General features: G+C 49.9%; 1 protein-coding gene across 2 annotated transcripts in view; it reads right to left on the bottom strand.

The window, feature by feature from the left end:
- Positions 1 to 2373: 2373 nt before the first annotated feature.
- The window catches only part of LOC138652014 (NXPE family member 1-like), a 514573-nt gene continuing 493178 nt past the window's right edge, over positions 2374 to 23768 (bottom strand). For both annotated transcript variants that reach the window (XM_069742701.1, XM_069742702.1), the window contains exon 6: positions 2374 to 2958. In XM_069742701.1, the coding sequence (XP_069598802.1) occupies positions 2423 to 2958 (536 nt within the window). In that variant the 3' untranslated portion in view covers positions 2374 to 2422. The remainder of the gene's footprint in view (positions 2959 to 23768) is intronic.

Raw genomic sequence — 23768 nt, forward strand, 5'->3', positions numbered from 1 at the left:
CCACTTGTATTTCTGTCCCTGTATGTTTCCCCGTCTATGGTATATTGTTATATTTATTATGAACATAATTATGTGTCAATGATATTCTGAAATAATAAAAATAATTTTTTAACCCATTTTTGGGAATGTGTTTTCCTTTTTTGGTGTATAAACGATTTGCAGAAGCAAATGGAGCCTTGGGAGATTGCCAAACAATCTAATTTGATGTTGGAAGATCGATTTCACACAGGACAGGATCCTAGCTAGTTAACTGACAAGTTCACTTTCAGCAGAAAACTAGCGCAGGAACGACCTCTCTGCACTTTGACAGTGAAACAATGGCGCTAGAAAAACAAGATATATGCTTTTTCTATGGCCATGGACATGTGACTTCGGCAACCATTCACTGAAGACTTTGTGTCATGACGTTGTGGATGGTTTCTGTGCCTTGATTGACTGCCATAATTAACACATAAAGATAATGGAAAAAAGAAGAGCGCGCCGCTCCTCTAACCTCTCCACATCCCTTCTCTTCAGCCAACACGTAACCCCTTTCCCCCACTCTTCATACAGCAGCACTATCCTAGCCAAAGTAATAGCAAAAGTATTCGTGGAAATGCAGTGATTTACTGAACTGTGACCGAATTTTGCCTACATTGAGTAAAAATGCTCATGAAAGTGAATACGAATCTGAATGTGCTACGTTCGTGTCGAATTTGAGATCATGAACGTTTTCCGAACAAGTTCGCTCATCTCTAATCATCAACATGATTCCCGTATTCTTAGGGTTAAAAATAGTGCTGACTACTAGGTTGCCTGTCTGTTAGATTCATGGAACGGAGTACATTTTGACAGTTGTATTCCCCCTGTAAAAGCAAGCGCGCATGTTGGAGTATCAAAACACATTTGTAGACAATCTTGAGAGTGGTTTTCACCAAGGCAGCAGTGAGGCACACAGTGTGCATCAAATATAGACAAACGAATGGCACTCACCAGGCTAATTTTTCAGACTTTATTGCAGCATCTTCTGCGGGAGAATGTGAACACACACACAGTGTGCATCGCAGTCATGATCTTCAAACCCCAGGAACGTCTAGGCTTAATCGCAGAAACATTAGCTGCAACAGCAGCAGTGTACATAGCATTAGCGATTTCTCTGAGTCATTTCACACATTTTTAGATCAGCCCATGCACCAGTAGAACAGAGTACAAGTCTGACACCTTCTGAACAACTGGAGATGGTGGTGCAGGAGTATCTCAAGCTCAAAATCAATGCCATCAGTGGTAATTTAGACCTTTTTGCATTTTGGTCTTCAAAAATTGAAGAGTTGCCTGAGCATGCCTGTCACAACTTGGAGGTTTTGTCATGCCTGGCAGCCAGCGTTCTCTCAGAGCATGTCTTCGGCACTGATGGAGGTGTCCGGCGGACAAGTGCATCAGACTGTCCCCTGAAAGTTTAGACCACCTAACTTTCATCAAAATGAACAGGTCATGCATCTCCAATGACTTTTGCACCCCAGTCACAGACTCGCCAGAGAAAGCGATGGTGTACTTTTTAGTGTCATGCATTGATCTTACGTTACTGCAGCCTGTTGAACCTTTGTCGTGGCTTTTGTGCCTGCTGATGTTGCAAACAATTTTTTGAAATGTGGAGACTTGAAGTTGGGTCTCCATCTGGTGGGTTACCTGTAGAGGAAAGTGTGTCAGAGGCTTATTGTTTCTACTCTGTGGAAATTGACGCCACTTTAGTAGTGTGTGACAATATGTTGGGTCTCCTTCATGTTGCCTGTAGAAGTAAGGCTCTCAGAAAGGCAGGCCTGCACTTACTTTCACTCAATTACCTGTGTTACTATCCTTACATTTTTCTACCAATAGTACTGTATGGAACTGATGTTTGTTTCATTTGAGTGTGGTTGTGAAAAAAAAATTGCGCTATTGCTTGAGGTATCAGAGCTCCCAGCAAAGAAGGCTTACACCGCTCCCTTAACCACCAGATCTTCATTGAAACTTCAATTCAAAGCTGTAAATGATGGCCCAGACCCTGATATGACATGAGGATGCATGGCCCATGGCAGACTGCTACGGTGCCATTAGCAAATTTCTACTGTAGGTCAATTGATGCCACTTTGCATGGTGCCTGCCCCTAATTTTAGCTGTTTGGGAAGCTTTTTGTCACCTCTTAAGGTGTTGTGTATACGTTTGGTTTGGCCTCCCATTGTATTTAATGTTGGTGAACATGCTAGGCGAACGTCGGGACGTTCGGTGATTCAAACCGATCCTTGAAAGGTTCGCTCATCTATCATCATGATCATGGACCACTATGACATGGACAAGATATAAGAATACATTTTTTATACTAATAAAGAGCAGAATGATATGCACTGTACATCTCTCTATTAGCACCATTACTAAATTTTATTACTACATTCTTCTTGCACCATTTTTAACAGATATATGTCATTAGCATTTTAACTTCATTCCCAATAACCTTCTCTGGAGGATGAACATCATTTGTATCAAAAGCATTGGTCATATCCCAACCATTAACAAAGCCAACATTGAGGTCCTTAAGGACAATTTCCATGATAGAATAATGTATAAAAGCATGAAAATCACTAACACATTCAAAATCCTTCTTCATGTCACTTGTATTCTCAGTCTTAATTATGACATTAGTTTCTGGGCTTCGGCGGAACAGACGCTCTATAGCCTGGCGTATATTATACAGTCTCTTAATGAAGTAATAAACGGGGTAGGATCTGAAATGCACTCCAATATTCAGTATGATGACAGTTCGCTTATCACCTCTTATTAAATCAATTTCACGAGCAATGGTACGTTCCTCTTTCCATGATCCATATGAGGTAGAAATAAAAGGGAAGGTGTGCCTCTTCCAAGAAATTCTCATATTACGCTGTAGGTCCAGGTTTAAGAGTTGACGTGACCAATTATCTTCATAAAGATTGAAATGTTGGAGTGCTGTAAATAAATAGATACGTGTTTATCTACTTTTAAACTAAACATATTCAAATATAATATATACAGTTATAGTGATCTCTTACTGACGTATTGTACTTACATTGTATTTCTGAAGTAAAGCTTTATACACTCATCACTGAAATTACAACAACAAGGAAAAATCATGGAGTTATGAAAATGAGAGGATCGATAGGTATGATTAGTATTTGCACCCTCTCGATTTTTTTCATTGTGGAGTGTGAGTGCCAAAAATAATTTAATCCAATAGCCTGACGGCCAATAAATCCCACTTTAAACAACTACTCAAAAAATTGTAAAACATAGCTTTTTATTAACTGATAAAAAGAGAAACTGTATTGATCGACCATGCATTTCATTTGTTTGAGCAGAATTAAAAACAAATTGAACCCCTAATGGGTAATATATAGTCATTATTGGACATAAATAGTTAATTTCATAGTAAGAATATAACTAAATTCCCAACAAATAATATGGCGAAGGTTATATCCGGAACTTATTGATTATTACTGCATAGTACACTGGGGTTCCTTATATCTAAATGCAGTGATTCCTACTATAGTTAGATGCTGCTGATAGCAAATAAAGTTAATTTTAGCAGCTAGACAATAGCATCAGTCCCTTTAAATCCCATACTTCTTCACGTTCTGTTTCCACCTCCCAACCATCGTATAAGAAAGAGAATTCCTAAATTCCTTGCTTCTTCTCAACTTACCATCTGCACCATTAATGCTATTCTTTCACTTCCAGTCCCTCTCCGCAGCCATCACTACGAATGTAACTAAAATATTTAACCTCACTCTGTCTTCCAGGGCATTTCACTCCTCTTTCAATCATGCCAAGCCACCATTATCTGCTCTTTAAACCATACAAAATCTGCTCTTACTAAAGTCTCTAAGAATCTAATAACATCCAAATCTAATGGTCACTACTCTCTTCTGATTTTCTGGATCTCTCAGCAGCACAGTCACACCATGGATCACCAAATCTTCCTCACTATGTCCTGCTCTGTCGGACGCAAGCATACCACTATTATTTAGTTTTCCTTCTACCTCTCTGACTGCTTCTTTGGTGTATCATTTGCTTTCTCTTCTTCCTCTTCTTTTCCTTTTGCTCTCAGGATTTCTGAGGGTTCAGTCCTTGGTCCCCTGCTCTTTTCTCTTCACACCCCCACTAAACAACCTTTAAGTAGATTTCTCTTTCAATATCATTTCTATGCTGTTGACACCCAATTGTACACATCTTCTCCTGACATCACCCTTCATTACTACAAAATACTATTGATTGTGGACACTGGTTCTCAGGTGACAACTATGCCTTACATTCTCTATAAACGTTATTGGGCTGACACAGACATTACCCATGGCCCTGATGATGATTTCACTATAGTAGCCAATAACGGTCAGCCATTACCACAAGTGGGATATAAAGAGGTCACCAATAAAGTGGGACGGGTAGAGTTAAAGTCCCAAGGGATTGTGATTGTTGATATTGATCGACATGAATGTAACCCCATGATGACCATTGGCACTAATGTTATTGAAAATTGTCTGTCCGAGGTTATTGTCTTGTTACAGCAGGTGGCTGAAACAGCTGGTTCCAGTGAACAGAGAGTCCTACAGAAAGAAATCAGGGCTCTGGTACAAAGACAACAGGTAGAACTGTCTGGTGGAGAGATTGGCAGTCACAGTGAGTGATCCAATCCTCTTTGCAATACCCCCCCAGAAGTGAAATGTTGATATGGTGTCGGGCATCAATAGGTATCAGAGGCAAAGATTAGTGTTGAGCGATACCTTCCGATATCGGAAAGTATCGGTATCGGATTGGATCGGCCGATATTCAAAAAATATCGGATATCGCCGATACCGATACCCGATCCCAATGCAAGTCAATGGGACCAAAATATCGGAATTAAAATAAACCCTTTCTTTCCTTGTAGGTTCATTCTACATGAAGGAAAACAACTAAGAAAAATGCAGGATGTATTTGGGGAGGTGGCGGAGACATTAAAGGCATAGAGGTTTAGCCCAATCAAATAGAATAGCATGATTTTTTTTTTTTAAAGACGTTCGGAGTGACAAAGATATTGACTATGTAAATTTTTTTTTATTTTGTCAGATATTGATGTTTCACTATCCCACGCCCTTCCCCCATTTTTTTTTTACTTTTCCCACACTTTCATCTTCGTCATCATCAGCATCTTTGACATCAACTTCTTCTTCACCTTATTCATCTTCTTCTTCATCTTCTACCTATTTTTTTTTTATTACATTCTTCATATTCATTTTATTCAACTATTATTATTCTTCCTATTCTACATATTCATTTTATTCAACTGTTATTATTCTTCCTATTCTACTTCTTCATCATATTCTCATTTGTGACAGGCATTCCCGTAGTTGTTATCTATAAAAGTTTGAAGATTACACCTTCCGTTCTGCCTGTCACAAAAGTTACATTTGTCCGCGTTCAGTTTGGCCTGCAGCATCAGGCTTTATCCAGGGGCACCACGAGGAGGAACGGACTCACCCCCATACACTGCTTAGTCTTCTTCTGCATATAATTTAGATAATATCTTTTGCTCTGATATTAAGTGTTATGCTTAATGTTCTTCTGCTCTTTGTTCTGCAGCCTCTTGTTCTTCTGCTTCTCGGTCTTCCATGTCGTCGTCTCCAGGGTCGTCGTCTCCAGGGTCGTCGTCTCCGCCGTCGTCGTCTCCGCCGTCGTCGTCGTCATCATCGGGGTGGTCTTCAGGGTCGTCATCTCCAGGGTCGTCGTCATCTCACTGGTTGTCGTCTCTGGTGTCGTCGTCATCTTAGGGGTGGTCTTCCGGGTCGTCGACTTTAGGGTCTTCAACTTGGAAATGTAGCAGAAGGTACAAGAAGGCTGAGAAAATGCCGAGAACCAGCTGATGGAACTGGAACTCGGATGGCTACCCGAAGGTTCAAGAGCCTATGGAACTACTGAGGACCAGCTGACGTTACTGGAACCCGGTTACTAAGCAGGAGGTACCCGTGCTAAAAAGCACTACCAAGGACCGCCTGACGTTGGCGGAACTCGGATACACAGAAGGAGGCACCTAAGCCAAAGGCTCTGCCCAGAACCAGCTGACGTTACTGGAACCAGGATGGGGAGCAGAAGGTACAAGAGCAAAAGACACTGCCGAGAACCAGCTGACGGTACTGGAACCCTGATGGGTAGCCGAAGGTCCAAGAGCCAATGGAACTACAGAGGACCAGCTGACGTTACTGGAACCCGGTTACTAAGCAGGAGGTACCCGTGCCTGAAAGCACTACCAAGGACCACCTGACGTTGGTGGAACTTGGATACCCAGAAGGAGGCACCTAAGCCAAAGGCTCTGCCCGGAACCAGCTGACGGTACTGGAACCAGGATGGGGAGCAGAAGGTACAAGAGCAAAAGACGCTGCCGAGAACCAGCTGATGGTGCTGGAACCAGGTGGTGGACCAGAAGGTCCACAGGAGAGGAGAGAACAGCTAGGCCGCGATGCAGCCGCAGTTACCGAACCCCAACAGTCCTACAGGGGGAGCTTGGCGTACTGGCACTACAGAACCAGCCTTGACTACCAATTCACGCAGCCCACATAGGAAGCTCCTAAACTGGAGGCACCCTGGAGTTGGCTAACCCGACCGCAACGCGACGGGGCAAGCATAGGCGTCACAGTGAGCTTGACACTACCCGGAAACAGCTGACGGTGCTGGAACCAGGCTTGGCACGAGGGAGTACCTGTGAAAAAAACACTGCCGAGAACCAGCTGGCGGTGCTGGAACCCGGATGCTTTGCCCCAGTGTGCAAGATCCAATGGCACGACCGAGGACCAGCTGACGGTGCTGGAACCCGGTTAATAAGCTGTAGGTGCCCGCGCTTAAAAGCACTACCAAGGACCGCCTGGCGTTGGCGGAACTCGGATACCCAGGAGGAGGCACCTAAGCCAATGGCTCGGCCCGGAACCAGCTGACGGTGTTGGAACCAGGTGGTGGACCCGAAAGCCCACAGGAGAGGAGAGAACAGCTAGGCCGCGAGGCAGCCGCAGTTACCGAACCCCAACAGTCCTACAGTGGGAGCTTGGCCTACTGGCACTACAGAACCAGCCTTGACTACCAATTCACGCAGCCCACATAGGAAGCTCCTAAACTGGAGGCACCCTGGAGTTGGCTAACCCGACCGCAACACGACGGGGCAAGCATAGGCGTCTCAGTGAGCTTGACACTACCCAGAAACAGCTGACGGTGCTGGAACCAGGATTGGCATGAGGGAGTACCTGTGACAAAAACACTGCCGAGAACCAGCTGGCGGTGCTGGAACCCGGATGCGTTGCCCCAGTGTGCAAGAGCCAATGGCACGACCGAGGACCAGCTGACGGTGCTGGAACCCGGTTACTAAGCTGTAGGTGCCCGCGCTTAAAAGCACTACCAAGGACCGCCTGGCGTTGGCGGAACTCGGATACCCAGGAGGAGGCACCTAAGCCAAAGGCTCGGCCTGGAACCAGCTGACGGTGCTGGAACCAGGTGGTGGACCCGAAGGCCCACAGGAGAGGAGAGAACAGCTAGGCCGCGATGCAGCCGCAGTTACCGAACCCCAACAGTCCTACAGGGGGAGCTTGGCGTACTGGCACTACAGAACCAGCCTTGACTACCAATTCACGCAGCCCACATAGGAAGCTCCTAAACTGGAGGCACCCTGGAGTTGGCTAACCCGACCGCAACGCGACGGGGCAAGCATAGGCGTCTCAGTGAGCTTGACACTACCCAGAAACAGCCGACGGTGCTGGAACCAGGTTTGGCACGAGGGAGTACCTGTGACAAAAACACTGCCGAGAACCAGCTGGCGGTGCTGGAACCCGGATGCGTTGCCCCAGTGTGCAAGAGCCAATGGCACGACCGAGGACCAGCTGACGGTGCTGGAACCCGGTTACTAAGCTGTAGGTGCCCGCGCTTAAAAGCACTACCAAGGACCGCCTGGCGTTGGCGGAACTCGGATACCCAGGAGGAGGCACCTAAGCCAAAGGCTCGGCCCTTAACCAGCTGACGGTGCTGGAACCAGGTGGTGGACCCGAAGGCCCACAGGAGAGGAGAGAACAGCTAGGCCGCGAGGCAGCCACAGTTACCGAACCCCAACAGTCCTACAGGGGAAGCTTGGCCTACTGGCACTACAAAACCAGCCTTGACTACCAATTCACGCAGCCCACATAGGAAGCTCCTAAACTGGAGGCACCCTGGAGTTGGCTAACCCGACCGCAACGCGACGGGGCAAGCATAGGCGTCTCAGTGAGCTTGACACTACCCGGAAACAGCTGATGGTGCTGGAACCAGGCTTGGCACGAGGGAGTACCTGTGACAAAAACACTGCCGAGAACCAGCTGGCGGTGCTGGAACCCGGATGTGTTGCCCCAGTGTGCAAGAGCCAATGGCACGACCGAGGACCAGCTGACGGTGCTGGAACCCGGTTACTAAGCTGTAGGTGCCCGCGCTTAAAAGCACTACCAAGGACTGCCTGGCGTTGGCGGAACTCGGATACCCAGGAGGAGGCACCTAAGCCAAAGGCTCAGCCCGGAACCAGCTGACGGTGCTGGAACCAGGTGGTGGACCCGAAGGCCCACAGGAGAGAAGAGAACAGCTAGGCCGCGAGGCAGCCGCAGTTACCGAACCCCAACAGTCCTACAGGGCGAGCTTGGCCTACTGGCACTACAGAACCAGCCTTGACTACCAATTCACGCTGCCCACATAGGAAGCTCCTAAACTGGAGGCACCCTGGAGTTGGCTAACCCGACCACAACACGACGGGGCAAGCATAGGCGTCTCAGTGAGCTTGACACTACCCGGAAACAGCTGACGGTGCAGGAACCAGGATGCGTTGCCTATTAAAGATTGTCTTCTTACAGCCCCAACTAGCGGTGTTGGAGCAAAGGGTAAGAAGGGGGAGCAGAGTGTAGGCCGAAGCCTGCACTGGAGTCAGCTTTGTGTCTGCGTTGCGTTTGCAGAACACTTTGCCGGCTACACAGTGGGGGAACAGCTGGCGTTGCTGAACCCCACTGACACAATGGCGGGTGTTTTTCTCTGTGCAGCTAGCACTTCCGGGCAAAAACTAGCGGTGTTAGAGCCCAGAGGCAGCAGGAGGAGGAGAGGAGCAGAGTGTAGGCCGAAGCCTAGTTGAACCAATTTCAAAGGTAACCTTTAACCCCCCCTCAGGTGTTACAAAGTACAAGAGCCACACCTTGTGCAGCATTAATGCTGCACAAGTGAAAGGTTGCTCTATTAATTTGTCTACTTGCACACGCTGAATGAAAGACGTACACAATTTAGCCCATTCTACAGTCTAACTGTAGTGGAGGCGTGACTTGTATTTTTAAGGAGACGCAGCACAGGCGTTGTTATTTGCAGTACAGGAGTCTGCGCTCTTGTGTTATCCCTTGGCAATACCCTGTTAGCGCAGCCCGTCTTATGACCTCATTTCATGTTGGCTGGTGCGGTTAACGATGGCCATGAATCCCAGACCCATAGTGCCTTTTCATAAAGTCACACTGCGGTGCTGGGATTCGTGGCCTTGAGCAGTAAATATTTTCGCCGCTCACACACGTCCTTACACCTGCTTCAGACTGGGCGGCCTCTGCTGATCCCTTCTCGCATGAGGCTGCACAGTCTGAAGAAGGCGGAAGGAGATGAGTGACGACAGGCGAACATATGCACTGCTCGTGCCCATAAACCACACCCTCGCTGTCAAAATACATAAGACACCGAGGGGCGTTGTTTCGAGCAGGGCAGACGCACAGGCGCAGCCAGCTAACCAATGATGTCAAAAGACGGGCAGCGCTACCAAGGGTGGTGCTGCGTATCATTAGAAAGGAAAGTCACACCTCAGGGACAGTGGAATGATCTCAATGAGACACATTTTGTACGTGTTGAGTTCCACGTGGGCAAGGAGAAAAAGTCAGCCACCTTGTACAAATGCAGCATTACTGCTGTACAAGTTGGCTGTTATACATAGAAACACCTTGGGGTGGGTGACAGGGTCCCTTTAATTTCAGCTCATGTGCCTGCGTGGCGTTTGCAGGTCACGTTGCCGGCTACACAGCAGGGGAACAGCTGGCGGTGCTGAACCCCACTAACACATTGGCTGGTGTTCTCTGTGCAGCTAGCATGTCCGGGCAAAAACTGGCGGTGTTTGAGCCCAGGGTCAGCAGGAGGAGGAGAGGAGCAGAGTGTAGGCCGAAGCCTGCACTGGTGGCAGCTTTTGTTCGGTTGTGCCAGCGTGGCTTGTGCTGGACACGTTGCCGACTACACAGCAGGGGAACAGCTGGCGGTGCTGAACCCCACTAACACATTGGCTGGTGTTTTTCTCTGTGCAGCTAGCACTTCCAGGCTACAACTGGCGGTGTTGTAGCCCAGGGGCAGCAGGAGGAGGAGAGGAGCAGAGTGTAGGCCGAAGCCTAGCAGAACCAATTTCAAAGTTAACCTTTAACCCCCCCTCAGGTTTTGCAAGGTACAAGAGCCACACCTTGTGCAGCATTAATGCTGCACAAGTAAAAGGTTGCTCAATTAATTTTGCGCCTTGCACACGCTGAATAAAACACGTACACTATTTAGCCCATTATACTGTCAAACAGTAGTGGAGGTGTGACTTGTCTTTTTAAGGAGACGCAGCACAGGTGTCAAAATTTACACCTAGGTGCTGGGCGCAGATTCCTGCGCGTTGTTATTTGCTGTACAGGAGTCTCCGCTCTTGTTATCCCTTGGCCATGCGTTGTGAGCGATGCCTGTCTTCTCACCTCATTTCATGTTGGCCGGTGCGGTTAGCGATGGCCATGAAACCCAGACCCGCAGTGTCTTTTCTTTAAGTCACACTACGGGGCTGGGATTCGTGACCTTGCGCAGTAAATTTTGTCGCCTGTCACTCATGTCCTTACACCTGCATCAGACTGGGCGGCCTCATCTGATCCCTTCTCGCATGCCGCGGCCATGAGGCCGCCCAGTCTGAAGAAGGCGGAAGGAGATTAGTGAAGACAGGCGAACATATGCACTGCACATGCCCATCAATCACACCCTCGCTGTCAAAATCAGTAAGACACCGAGGGGCGTTGTGTCGAGCAGGGCGGACGCACAGGCGCAGCCAGTCAACCAATGATGTCAGAAGACGGGAAGCGCTACCAAGGGTGGTGCTGCGTATCATTAGAAAGGAAAGTCACACCTCAGGGACAGTGCAATGGTCTCAATGAGACACATTTTGTACGTGTTGAGTTCCACGTGGGCAAGGAAAAAAAGACAGCCACCTTGTACAAATGCAGCAGTACTGCTGTACAAGGTGGCTGTTATACATAGAAACACCTTGGGGGTGGGTGGCAGGCTCCCTTCAATTTCAGTTCATGTGCCTGCGTGGCGTTTGCAGGTCACGTTGCCGGCTACACAGCAGGGGAACAGCTGGCGGTGCTGAACCCCACTGACACATTGGCGGGTGTTTTTCTCTGTGCAGCTAGCACTTCCGGGCAAAAACTGGCGGTGTTAGAGCACAGGGTCAGCAGGAGAGGGAGAGGAGCAGTGTGTAGGCCGAAGCCTAGTTGAACCAATTTCAAAGGTTACCTTTAACCCCCCCTCAGGTGTTTTAAAGTACAAGAGCCCCACCTTGTGCAGCATTAATGCTGCACAAGTGAAAGGTTGCTCTATTAATTTGTCTACTTGCACACGCTGAATGAAAGACGTACACAATTTAGCCCATTCTACAGTCAAACTGTAGTGGAGGCGTGATTTGTCTTTTTAAGGAGACGCGGCACAGGTGTCCCAAATAACACCTTGGTGCATGGGCGCAGCTTCCTGACCGTTGTTATTTGCTGTACAGGAGTCTGCGCTCTTGTTATCCCTTGGCCATGCGCTGTTAGTGCTGCCTGTCTTCTGACCTCATTTCATGTCTGCCGTTGCGGTTAGCGATGGACATGAATCCCAGACCCACAGTGTGTTTTCAAAAATTCACACTGCATGGCTGGGATTCATGGCCTTGTGCAGTAAATATGTTTGCCGCTCACACATGTCCTTACACCTGCTTCAGACTGGGCGGCCTCATCTGATCCCTTATCGCATGCCGCGGCCATGAGGCCGCCCAGTCTGAAGAAGGCGGAAGGAGATGAGTGATCACAGGCAAACATATGCACTGCACATGGCCATCAATCACACCCTCGCAGCGAAGATATAGGAGACAACGAGGGGGGTTGTGTCGGGCAGGACGGACGCACAGGCACAGGCAGCCAACCAATGATTTCAAAAGACGGGCAGCGCTATCAAGGGTGGTGCTGCGTATCATTAGAAAGGAAAGTCACACCTCAGGGACAGTGGAATGGTCTCAATGAGACACATTTAGTACATGTTTAATTCACCGTGGGCAAGGAGAATAAGTCTGCCTCCTTGTACAAATGCAGCAGTACTGCTGTACAAGGTGGCTGTTCTACATAGAAACACCTGGGGGGGTGGGGGCTGGTTCCCTTTAATTTCAGTTCAGGTGCCTGCATGGCATTTGCAGGACACGTTGCCAGCTACACAGCAGGGGAACAGCTGGTGGTGCTGAACCCCACTGACACATTGACTGGTGTTTTTCTCTGTGCAGCTAGCACGTCCGGGCAAAAACTGGCGGTGTTAGAGCCCAGGGTCATCAGGAGGAGGAGAGGAGCAGAGTGTAGGCCGAAGCCTGCACTGGTGGCAGCTTTTGGTCTGTTGTGCCAGCGTGGCTTGTGCTGGACACGATGCCGGCTACACAGAAGGGGAACAGCTGGCGGTGCTGAACCCAACTAACACATTGGCTGGTGTTTTTCTCTGTGCAGCTAGCAGTTCCGGGCAAAAACTGGCGGTGTTAGAGCCCAGGGTCAGCAGGAGGAGGGGAGGAGCAGAGTGTAGGCCGAAGCCTGCACTGGTGGCAGCTTTTGGACTGTTGTGCCAGCGTGGCTTGTGCTGGACACGATGCCGGCTACACAGCAGGGAAACAGCTGGCGGTGCTGAACCCCACTGGCACAATGGTGAGTGTTTTTCTCTGTGTAGCCAGCACTTCCGGGCCCAAACTGGCGTAGTTAGAGCCCAGGGTCTGCAGGAGGAGCAGAGTTTAGGCCGAAGCCTAATTGAACCAATTTCAAAGGTAACCTTTAACCCACCCTCAGGTGTTACAATGTTGAAGAGCCACACCTTGTGCAGCAGTAAATCTCCACAAGTTAAAGGTTGCTCTTTAAGTTTTGCTCATTGCACACGCAGAATGAAAGACGTACACAATTTAGCCCATTGAACAGTAGAACTGTATTGGAGGTGTGACTTGTCTTTTTAACGAGACGCAGCACAGGTGCACATACATAACACCTTGGTGCTGGGCGCAGCCTCCTGAGCGTTGTTATTTGCTGTACAGGAGTCTGCGCTATTGTGATCCCTTGGCCATGCGCTGTGAGCGCTGCCTGTCTTCTCACCTCATTTCATGTTGGCCGGTGCGGTTAGCAATGGCGATGAAACCCAGACCCGCAGTGTGTTTTCAAAAATTCACACTGCGTGGCTGGGACTCGTGGCCTTGTGCAGTAAATATGTTTGCCGCTCACACATGTCCTTACACCTGCTTCAGACTGGGCGGCCTCAGCTGATCCCTTATCGCCTACCACGGCCATGAGGCCGCACAGTCTGAAGAAGGCGGAAGGAGATGAGTTAAGACAGGCGAACATATGCACTGCACATGCCCATCAATCACACCCTCGCAGCGAAAATATATAAGACAACGAGGGGGGTTGTGTCAGGCAGGGCGGACGCACAGGCACAGGCAGCCAACCAATGATGTCAGAAGACGGGCAGCGCTACCAAGGGTGGTGCTGCGTACCATTAGAAAGGAAAGTCACACCTCAGGGACAGTGAAATGGTCTCAATGAGACACATTTTGTACGTGTTGAGTTCCACGTGAGCAAGGAGAAAAAGTCAGCCACCTTGTACAAATGCAGCATTACTGCTGTACAAGGTGGCTGTTATACATAGAAACACCTTGGGGTGGGTGGCAGGGTCCCCTTAATTTCAGTTCATGTGCCTGCGTGGCGTTTGCAGGTCATGTTGCCGGCTACACAGCAGGGGAACCGCTGGCAGTGCTGAACCCCACTAACACATTGGCTGGTGTTTTTTTCTGTGCAGCTAGCAGTTCAGGGCAAAAACTGGCGGTGTTAGAGCCCAGGGTCAGCAGGAGGAGGAGAGGAGCAGAGTGTAGGCCGAAGCCTGCACTGGTGGCAGCTTTTGTTCTGTTGTGCCAGCATGGCTTGTGCTGGACACGTTGCCGACTACACAGCAGGGGAACAGCTGGCGGTGCTGAACCCCACTGACACATCAGCTAGTGTTTTTTCTGTGTAGACAACACTTCCAGGTGGCAACTGACAGTGTTGAAACCCAGGGAATCAATGAGGAGCAGAGTGCAGGCCGAAGCCTGCAGTGCAGCAAGTTGAAAGGGAACCTTTAACCCCCCCCCCAGGCATTTGTTGCTGAAAGAGCCATCTTGTACAGCAGTAATACTGCACATGGAAAATGGTGGCTCCTAAAATTATGCTCCTTGCAAATGCTGAAGTACACACTCATATAATGTGTCCCCTCACACCGTCAAACCGTCCCGGAAGTGGGACTTTCCTTTGTAATGTGACACAGCACAGCCGTCATTCCAACCCCCTTGGTGCCGTGCGCCACCTCCTCAACGTTGTTTGGTTCTGTCACGGAGCCCGCGCTGTAATTTTATCCCTTGGCCATGCACAGTTAGCGGTGCCCGTCTTCTGACATCATTTAGGTGTCAGGCTGGCAGTGCCTGTGCGTCAAAGCTGCCCGAGATACAACCTCGCAGTGTCATCTAATGTAATCCCACTGCGGGCCAGGGATCCATGGGCTTGCGCAGTGCATATCATCGCCTCTCACTCACCTCCTTCCTGCTTCTTCAGACTGTGCGGCGTCACGGCCGTGGCATGCTATTAGGGATCAGCTGACGCCGCCTAGTCTGAAGAAGCGTGAAGAAGGGGAGTGAGAGGCAAGTATATGCACTGCGCATGGCCATGGATACCAGGCCCACTGTGGGATCACATTAGACGACACTGCGAGGTGGCATTTTGGGCAGCGTGGACGCACAGGCGCAGCCAGGATGACAACAAATGATGTCAGAGGACGGGCAGCGCAAACTGTGCATAGCCAAGGGATAACATAACAGCGCAGGGTCCATGACGGAATCAAACAACGCTAAGGAGGCAGCGCACGGTGCCAAGGGGGTAGGAATGACGGCTGTGCTGCGTCACATTACAAAGGAAAGTCCCACCTCCGGGACGGTTGGACGGTGTGAGGGGACACATTACAAGAGTGTGTAGTTCAGCGTTTCCAAGGAGCATAATTTCAAGAGCGACCTTTTCCTTGTGCAGTATTAGTGCTGCACAAGGTGGCTCTTTCAGTAACAAACGCCTAGGGGGGGGGACAGGTCCCCTTACATGTTAGTTGTGCCAGCGTGGCGGTCGCATGACACGTTGCCGGATACACAGCTGGGGATCAGCTGACATTACTGAACCCCAATAACAGAGGAGCGACTGTTGACTGTGCAGACAGCACTTCCAGGCACCAACTGGCGGTGTTAGAGCCCAGGGACAGCAGGAGGAGCAGATTGAAGGTATTGCCGCACACACAGCTGGGGATCAGCTGACGTTACTGAACCCCAATAACAGAGGAGCGACTGTTGACTGTGCACACAGCACTTCCAGGCACCAACTGGCGGTGTTAGAGCCCAGGGACAGCAGGAGGAGCAGATTGGAGGTATTGCCGCACACACAGCTGGGGATCAGCTGACGTTACAGAACCCCAATAACAGAGGAGCGATAGTTGACTGTGCAGACAGCACTTCCAGGCACCAACTGGCGGTGTTAGAGCCCAGGGACAGCAGGAGGAGCAGATTGGAGGTATTGCCGCACACACAGCTGGGGATCAGCTGACGTTGCTGAACCCCAATAACAGAGGAGCGACTGTTGACTGTGCACACAGCACTTCCAGGCACCAACTGGTGGTGTTAGGGCCCAGGGACAGCAGGAGGAGCAGAGGAACAGAGTGTAGGCCGAAGCCTGATTGGAGCAAGTTGAAAGGGAACCTTTAACCCCCCCCCCCCAAGACGTTTGTAGCTGAAAGAGCCATCTTGTGCAGCACTAAGGATGCAAAAGGAAAAGGTTGCTCTTTTAATTATGCTCCTTGCAAACACAGAAGTAAACACAAAAAATGTGTCACGTAATACCGTAAAACCGTCCCGGAGGTGGGAATTTCCTTCGTAATGGGACGCAGCACAGCTGTCATTCCTATCCCCTTGGTGCCTTGCGCTGCCTCCTCAGCGTTGTTTTACGCTGTCACGGAGCCTGCGCTGTTCTGTTATCCCTTGGCCATGCCCAATTAGCGCTGCCTGTCTTCTGACATAATTTGGTGTCAGGCTGTCAGTGCCTCTGCGTCCACGCTGCTCCAGATCTCACCTCGCAGTGTCGTCTAATGTAATCCCACTGCGGGCCTTGGATCCATGGGCATGCACAGTGCATATCCTCGACTCTCTCTCCCCTCCTTCCCTCTTCTTCAGACTGTGCGGCGTCATGGCCGTGGCATGCTATTAGGGATCAGCTGATGGCGCACAGTCCAAAGAAGGCGGAGGGAGATGGGCGAGAGCCCGAGGTGAAGATATGCACTGCGCATGCCCATGGATCCCAGGCTCGCAGTGTGATTCAATCAGAAGACACTGCGAGGCGGGTTCTCGGGCAGCGCGGGCGCACAGGCGCAGCCATCCTGACACCAAATTATGTCAGAAGACAGACAGCGCAAACTGGCCATGGCCAAGGGATAACAGAACAGCGCAGGCTCCGTGACAGCTTAAAACAATGCTGAGGAGGCAGCGCATGGCACCAAGGGGGTCGGAATGACGCCTGTGCTGCGTCACATTATGAAAGAATGTCCCAGCTCCGGGACGGTATAACTGTATCAGTGAACACATTTTATAAGTGTTAAGTTCTGCGTGTGCAAGGAGCTAAACTAAAAGAGCTACCTTTTCCTTGTGCAACATTACTGCTGCACAAGATGGCTCTTTCAGTAACAAACGCCGAGGGAAAGGGGGGGGGACAGGTTCCCTTACATTTAGGTTGTTGTGCCAGCGTGGCGGTCGCAGGACACATTGCCGGCTACACAGCTGGGGATCAGCTGACGTTACTGAAACCCAATAACACTGGGTCATATGTTTTGACTGTGCAGCCTGCACTTCTGAGCCGCAACTGGCGGTGTTGGAGCCCAGGAATAGCAGTTCAGGTGGTAGAAAGATGAACACATCAAGAGACCTGGATGACACCCAATTACTTAATCAGGCAGAGGAGTGGAAAATTCCTGCGAGATCCAGGCCTGGTTCATTTTAAGGAAAGTAAGCCGGTCAACGTTATCGGAGGATAGTCGCATGCGACGGTCTGTTAGTACACCACCTGCGGCACTAAAGACACGTTCTGATAAGACACTAGCCGCGGGGCAAGCCAGCACCTCCAATGCATACTGGCTTAGCTCTGGCCATGTATCCAGCTTAGAGACCCAAAACTTGAACGGGGAATAGCCGTCTGGGAGTACACTAAGAGGGCAAGCCATGTAGTCTGTCACCATCTGACGGAACCGTTGCCTCCTGCTGACTGGATCCGCCGGTGATGGTGTAGACATTTGGGGCGGGCACACAAAAGTTTTCCACAGTTGTGCCATACTGGGCTTGCCTTGAGCAGAGGCACTGCTTCTGCTCCCTCTTTGTGCAGAACCTCCTTCTCCACTGCCTCGACGCACTGAGCTGCTTTGTAAAGCACTAGCAGCACTCCTCTCAGTTGGACTGGAGAAGATGATGGAATTCACCAGTGTGTCGTGGTACTCCCGCATTTTACGCTCCCGTGTCAACGCCGGGATGAGGTTTTGGACATTGTCACGGTAGCGAGGATCGAGGAGGGCGTACACCCAATAATCAGGCACGTTGAGAATGTGGAAAAACAGGAGTAGAATCGGAGCGAAAAAATAATGCAAAATATAATTTATTAATTAACAGCAATAGTGCATAGATATATATCAAACAGTACAAAAGGATGATTAAAAAAATGGGAAAGTGAGTCACCCCCGGTGAACACCCTGCCACAGATAAATGTCACATAGACAGATAGTATACAGGCAATAGCTAAAATGTGTTAACCACGTCGCTCCTGTGGGTAACTAGTATACCCCCCACAGGATAAAGTGCTAGCGACAAGGCAGCGCTTTCCAAGTAGAATACAAATGTAGGCAGGCAGGGTGCACCGGGCCGGGAGCAGAAAGGTCCCCGACGCGCGTTTCGCTAACGCTGGTGTTCGGCTTTCTCAAGGGGAAGTGCTCCAAACCAGAACCGGGCCCTTCAAATAGCACACGCCCCTCCCCATGTAAAGAATCACATGGGGTGCCCCAGACAATGACTGCCATGTAAGCGGCGCATGCGCTCCTGACGTGCTCCGTCCCATGTCAGAAGCGGCGTCACGCATCGCCCAAAATGTATACACGGTCCATCCAAAGGAGAGGTTCTTAGGTTCGGAGCACAAATATTGAATATGGTAACTAGAAATAATGAAAAGAAAATAAAGTGAATAAAAACAGTTACCATATTCAATATTTGTGCTCCGAATCTAAGAACCTCTCCTTTGGATGGACCGTGTATACATTTTGGACTTACAACCCCAGCATTGCCAGTTTATTGTGCTCCTTCACGCACCTTTGCCATCTGTCAGCCTTGCATTTATGTGACTGTGTTTTAATACTGCCTGCACTGTTTTGGATATAGTTTTGTATTTGTGTGGCATCATTATGTAGACCTCCGTCATATATATCTATGTTTATCTTGCGCGGCTGGCCATGGTGCGCATGCGCTGCCTGCGGTGCCCTAGTTCCCCGTCCGGTCGGCGTCTCTGCCGCCTCGCGCAGGCGCTGTGGGGGTATTCTTACCCGCGGCGTCTGGGCGATGCGTGACGCCGCTTCTGACATGGGACGGAGCACGTCAGGAGCGCATGCGCCGCTTACGTGGCAGTCATTGGCTGGGGCACCCCATGTGATTCTTTACATGGGGAGGGGCGTGTGCTATTTGAAGGGCCCGGTTCCGGTTTGGAGCACTTCCCCTTGAGAAAGCCGAACACCAGCGTTAGCGAAACGCGCGTCGGGGACCTTTCTGCTCCCGGCCCGGTGCACCCTGCCTGCCTACATTTGTATTCTACTTGGAAAGCGCTGCCTTGTCGCTAGCACTTTATCCTGTGGGGGGTATACTAGTTACCCACAGGAGCGACGTGGTTAACACATTTTAGCTATTGCCTGCATACTATCTGTCTATGTGACATTTATCTGTGGCAGGGTGTTCACCGGGGGTGACTCACTTTCCCATTTTTTTAATCATCCTTTTGTACTGTTTGATATATATCTATGCACTATTGCTGTTAATTAATAAATTATATTTTGCATTATTTTTTCGCTCCGATTCTACTCCTGTTTTTCTATGGACTATATGGAGTTAGTTTGCTTTTTTTGTTGTGGGGCCTTCCAGCGCTATTTAGTGCTGTAATTTCCCTGTTGACATGTTGCCTAGTTCTGTTATTACGTTGAGAATGTGGTCGATGCGGCGGTCGTTTCTCAGGCACTGCAACATGAAATCAATCATGTGCTGCAGACTGCCAACTGGCCCAGAAATGCTGTCCCCTGCTTGAGACATGATCTCTGCCCGCTCATCATCACCCCACCCTCGCTGTACACACTGACCACTGGACAATGGTGTAACTGCCTCCTCTGGACGTAGCTCTTCCTCGTCCATTGACTCCTCCTCATCCTCCTCACAAAGGGTCCCCTGCCGACCCCTTTGTGAGGAACCACGTGGTGCTGACTGCCCAGAAACTGATGGAAAAGGTGACTCCTCATCCTCCACCTCTTCCACATCATCCCTTATCCCTTGCAGGGTTTCTTGAAGCAAGCAGATAAGGGGGACAGTCATGCTGACTAGTGCATCATCTGCACTTGCCATCCGCGTGGAATAATCGAAAGGACGCAAAACCTGGCAGACGTCCTTCATAGTGGCCCACTCTGTGGTTGTGAAGTCTGAGCGGCGCTGACTGCGACTTTTTTGCGCCTGATGCAGCTGGTACTCCATTACTGCTTGCTGCTGCTCACACAACCGCTCCAACATATGTAACGTGGAATTCCACCTGGTAAGTAGGTCACATATGATGCAATGTTCAGGAAGGCGAAACCGACGCTGCAGAGCAGCAATGCGGGATCTTGCCAAGCTGGAACGCCGCAAGTGAGCACACTCTAGGCGGGCCTTGTGCAGAAGTGCATCAAGATCCGGATAGTCCCTCAGAAAACTCTGCACAACCAAATTAAGCACAAGTGCCAGACATGGGATGTGAGTGAGGTTGCCAAGGCCTAAAGCTGCCACCAGATTTCGGCCATTGTCACACACTACCATGCCTGGCTGGAGATTCGCTGGCACAAACCACACATCGCTCTCCTGCTTTAGGGCATTCCAGAGCTCCTGCGCTGTGTGGCTTCGATTCCCCAAAGAAACTAGTTTCAAGACGGCCTGCTGACGTTTGGCCACGGCTGTGCTCATGTCGGTCATAGGTAAACGTTCACGGGTCCATGTGGAGGTGGACTGTGACGGATCCTGCAGCGATGAATCTGAGGAACTGGTGTAAGAGGAGGAGTCAATGCGTACAGACTGGATTCCTGCAATCCTTGGAGTGGGCAGGACACGTCCTGCGCCACTCGCACGGTCTGTACCCAGCTCAACAACATTAACCCAATGGGCAGTGACGGAAAGGTATCGCCCCTGTCCATGTTGACTGGTCCACGCATCGGTGGTGAGGTGAACCTTGCTACTGACGGCGTTCAGTAGCGCGTGTTTTATTTGTCCCTCCACATGCTTGTGCAGGGCAGGGACAGCTTGCCTGCTGAAGTAAAAGCGGCTGGGCACCTTGTACTGTGGGACTGCCAATGCCATCAAGTCACGGAAGCTGTCAGTCTCCACCAGCCTGAATGAGAGCATTTCCAGCGACAGAAGTTTGGCAATGCCTGCATTCAGAGCCTGTGCTCGGGGGTGGTTTGCCGAGAATGCCCGCCTTTTCTCCCATGCCTGTACTACCGATGGCTGTAGACTAGGCTGGGAGTGTGAGGATGACTGGGAATGTGGTGCTGTGGGTGGAATTACACTAGGTCTCTGGACAACAGTGCCAGAGGTTCTTCCATGGCGATCCAAGGAGGAAGCCGAACCAGCTGTGCGTGATCTGGAGGAAGAAGCAACACGAGCTGAAGAGGTGGTAGCTGCCGCTGTTGGTTGGCCTAGGTCTTCAGTGTGTTTTTGGAACTCCACCGCGTGCCTGGTCCGCACATGTTTCCACATATTTGTGGTATTGAGGTTGCTGACACTTTTACCTCTTTTTACTTTCTGATGACACAGCTTGCATTTGACAAAACAAATGTCATCTGCAACTGTGTCAAAAAAGGACCAGGCACTGCAAGTCTTGGGAGCGCCCTTTTTGGCTTTTGAAAGAGACAGGCTCCTAACTGGTGCCAAAGTGGAGGCTACAGGCTCCGCAGTCTTCCCCCTCCCTCTCCCTCTTTGGCCCGTTAGGGGAATTTCTTCCTCTGAGCTGCTCCCACCACCTTCCTGTTCCTCACGCCACGATGGGTCAAGGACCTCATCATCTCCACTACCCTCTGCCACCAACTGCTCCTCCTGGGTAGTCTCGGCAGCACAGTACGCACCAGAAAGCGGCACCTGAGTTTCATCATCAGATGCGTACTGCGCTGTGGTCACCGCAGGCACTGACCCACCCGCCTCTTCAGAGTCAGAGAGACAAAGCTGTTGGGCATCACTGCACACTGCCTCTTCTTCCATTTCTACAATACTGCTTGGCTGGCCCCCTGTTTCCAAGCCAAGAGATTCAGAGAACAGAAGTAGAGACGGCTCCTGTCCTGGGCTCTCTGACTGCCTGGCCAATTTGGCAGGTGGTGAAGAGACAGATGGCTGCTCTCCAGTGGTCTGTGCCTGAGAGGATGTGGCACTCATTGAAGTCGATGCGTTAGCTGCCATCCATCCGACAACGGCTTCAATTTGATCTTCACGCAGCAGCGATGCACGGCGCTCTCCGACAAAGCTGCGCATGAAGGACTGTTCCCTGCTGAAACTGGGTGATGATGAGTCACCGGTGCCCGCAGCAGGCACAGAATCACCACGTCCTCTCCCTGCTCCTCTCCCTGCCCCACGCCCACGACCTTTACTCCCTGCCCTCTTCATCTTGGTTGAAAGATAAAGATAAGCAGAAAAGTACTAAGGCCTTAGTGTGCTTATTCCTGAAATGCTCCTCCTAACAGGTGTAAGAAACACTAATGTTGTAAAGTGTGGACTAGACTTTATTATTGATAAAATGTGGCCTACACAAGTGTTAAGTGGTGTTTGGTGAACTTTACTTTTTTTTTTTGCTGCAGATCGGGCTACAGAGCAAGTTTAACTCACACGGAGGCCGTGCAGACAGCCGTAAACGGCGCTGAGCTGAATACAACGGGCTGTGGCTGCACACAGACTACAGGGCGAGCTGCGCTCACACAGAGACCGTGCAGACAACCGTAAACGGCGCTGCAAGGCACAAAAACCCTCCTCTAGGTTATCCTATCTAGTGTTTTTCCACTATTTAGCTGGAGACGGGTGGAAAGACACTAATAGGAATTTTTTTAATAATTTTTAAACAGGCTGCACTAGTTGAAAAAATGAACAAGTTATTGAACGGTATGAGGCAGTGACAAACCCTGAGCTGAATACAACGGGCTGTGGCTGCACACAGACTACAGGGTGAGCTGCGCTCACACGGAGACCGTGCAGACAGCCGTAAACGGCGCTGCAAGGCCCAAAACCCTCCTCTAGGTTATCCTATCTAGTGTTTTGCCACTATTTAGCTGGAGACGGGTGGAAAGACACTAATAGGAATTTTTTAAATAATTTTTAAACAGGCTGCACTAGTTGAAAAAAAGGACAAGTTATTTAACGGTATGAGGCAGTGACAAGCCCTGAGCTGAATACAACGGGCTGTGGCTGCACACAGACTACAGGGCGAGCTGCGCTCACACGGAGACTGTGCAGACAGCCGTAAACGGCGCTGCAAGGCCCAAAAACCCTCCTCTAGGTTATCCTATCTAGTGTTTTTCCACTATTTTGCTGGAGACGGGTGGAAAGACACTAATAGGAAATTTTAAAAAAAATTTTCAACAGGCTGCACTATTTGAAAAAAGGACAAGTTAGTTTACAGTATGAGGCAGTGACAAACCCTGAGCTGAATACAACCGGCTGTGGCTGCACACAGACTACAGGGCGAGCTGCGCTCACACGGAGACCGTGCAGACAGCCGTAAACGGCGCTGCAAGGCCCAAAAAACCCCCTCTGGGTTATCCTATCTAGTGTTTTTCCACTATTTGGCTGGAGACGGGTGGAAAGACACTAATAGGAAATTTTAGAAAAAATGTGCAGCAGGCTGCACTATGAGCAAAAAAGGACAATGGATAGAACTGTGTGAGGCAGTGTGAACCCCCCCTGAGCTGAATACAACCTGGTATATGGCTGCACACAGACTACAGAGTGAGCTGCACACACACACACACAGAGACCTTGCAAAACGCTGTTAAAACAGCGCTGCAAGGCAAGAGCAAGGTGAACTGAACAGTGAACACAGCGTTTGCTAAATTAGCCTTGGAAAAGCAAAATAAAGCAATTAGCTATC

Source organism: Ranitomeya imitator, chromosome 10 (genome assembly GCF_032444005.1).
Source record: "Ranitomeya imitator isolate aRanImi1 chromosome 10, aRanImi1.pri, whole genome shotgun sequence".
In the NCBI taxonomy this organism is placed as follows: Eukaryota; Metazoa; Chordata; class Amphibia; order Anura; family Dendrobatidae; genus Ranitomeya; species Ranitomeya imitator.